At 34.1% G+C, this 2,104-nt stretch overlaps 1 protein-coding gene across 1 annotated transcript in view; it reads left to right on the forward strand.

The window, feature by feature from the left end:
- Positions 1,790 to 2,104, forward strand: part of LOC107635734 (LOB domain-containing protein 41) — a gene marked incomplete in the record, with an annotated part of 1,666 nt that continues 1,351 nt past the window's right edge. Inside the window, 1 exon segment of the mRNA XM_016339290.2 lies at positions 1,790 to 2,104. Within this exon segment, the coding sequence (XP_016194776.1) occupies positions 1,939 to 2,104 (166 nt within the window).

Consider the following 2,104-nt stretch of genomic DNA (forward strand, 5'->3'; position numbering starts at 1 on the left):
CGTAAAAGTTATTATATTTTACACATCTTATACTACTCAATGTTTGCTGCATTTTATTTTTATTTTTTTGAATTAATTTGTCTATTTAACATTTGTATTTGAGAGTGTTTTACGAACGTTGATGATATAGCAACCCCCAATTAGGACTCGACTAGACCAAAAAACCAACAGATTGGGAACATACACGTTTATGGTGACATATATAGGTGCTAGCTAGTTGAATGAATAAGTACGTAAGCAAGCTTAGTAGTTAATTATTAGTATATTAAGCACTTGATTAAATTTGAGGAAGTTAGGTATATTGATTTGTCACGTAGGATATGCATTTGATTAATTAGAACCAAAATGTAACGCACAACACAAGACACACTTGGCAATTGATTTGTGATCACATTCGGCAAAAGGCATTGGCTTCAACACTTGCTCGCATTCCTCAAGCGCGCCCACAGTCCGAAAGAGCAAAACCAGAAACCAGTGTCCTGTTTTTTAAGTAGCAAAAACCACTTCCCATTTAATTCCCGAAAACCAGGAGCTTTTCCCCTTAAAATAATATGGAGAAATCAAAGTTATCATGATTTGAAAAACCGCTATGCGTAGAGACACAGTGGACCCTGAGTCCTCAATATGTGGCGATTCGACCGCACTCTGTCACCTTATCGTGCCCGCCACGCGCCTCTTTCTCCTCTTCTCAATTCTCGTACCCTTCTGCATGCATATATATTCTCTTACCATTTTACCCTTCCATTTTTTAACTATTTGCCGCACTACATTCCAAAAAGGAAAATAAAATAAACAATAATGCTAGGTGAATCTAAAATTTTTATATAGATGTTGTTTATACTAGGCATTAGGATGTTTCTTTTTTCTGTAAATTGGATGATTCTAAAATTTATTTTTTGATTTATTATGTTTTAGGCATGGATCCCGCTAGGAAGATAATGGACTATTTGTACAATGTGTACTGGGTTATTGAGTTACAAAATGAACATCCGCATACTATCTAGAATAACCATCCGAGTACTAGGGATAATAAACATCTTCCTAAAAGATTAAATTGATTTTGGGGTTCACCAATGATGGAACTCTTGACCTTTCAAATCTAGCGCTCTAATACCATATTATGATACCACTCATCCCAAAAGCTTCAGCTAATAGAAAAAAATTATACTAATAGTTATATCTCTAATACTCCATAAACTTTCATTGTATACATTGTTCAGTATTCCATTGGCTCTTCATACTTTTTCTTTAGGCATTTGAAGAGAGAAGAAGTATGAAAAGAGGAAAACTAATTGAATCAGTTTTCGTAATTCACGTTGCAATGATACTGAACGTATTTTTTTTTAATTTAAATATGGTAAAATATTTAATAACTAATATTTTAAATCATAAATAAATAAAACTAATTACTATATTTATAATTAATTAAGTTATTTTATTTTTAACTGATTTGGAATTGATTTCGTATTATTTTTCTAAAACAAAATGTAAAGGATATTTTGAAATATGGACAGTTAAAAATTGATATGTTGAAAATTTAAAAAAGTGAGTTGAATAATTTGCTATTTATGTTAAGTACGATGTACGGGGTGGTAATGTAAGGATTGTACGCTTATGCATGGTGAAAATTTGCAGTGGGATAAGTATCGGGGTAATTGGGAACTGAGATGCACGCGCTTGTAGAAGAGTGAGGTGAATGTGGATACTGGAAACCATGGTTTAAGTGTGTTGTTTATTGATTAAGTATATAATAATATGAATTAAAATGAATATAATAAGGTGGTAAACAAGAATTAGAAATGATAAGAAACAGCTGCCTCAAAAATCTAGGGACTCTATCTCTTCCAACCTCACACCACACACGCATATATAATAAACTTTTTCTCTAAAGCTTCTTCACTTATATTACCTCACAGAAAGAAAATCGATCAGGTGAAAATGCGGATGAGCTGTAATGGATGCAGGGTGCTGAGGAAAGGGTGTAGCGAGAATTGCAGCATAAGGCCATGTCTTCAGTGGATAAAGAGCCCAGAGTCACAAGCCAATGCCACCGTCTTCCTGGCCAAGTTCTACGGCCGCGCCGGCCTCATGAACCTCGTCAACG

Source organism: Arachis ipaensis, chromosome B04 (assembly GCF_000816755.2).
Source record: "Arachis ipaensis cultivar K30076 chromosome B04, Araip1.1, whole genome shotgun sequence".
Lineage (NCBI taxonomy): Eukaryota > Viridiplantae > Streptophyta > Magnoliopsida > Fabales > Fabaceae > Arachis > Arachis ipaensis.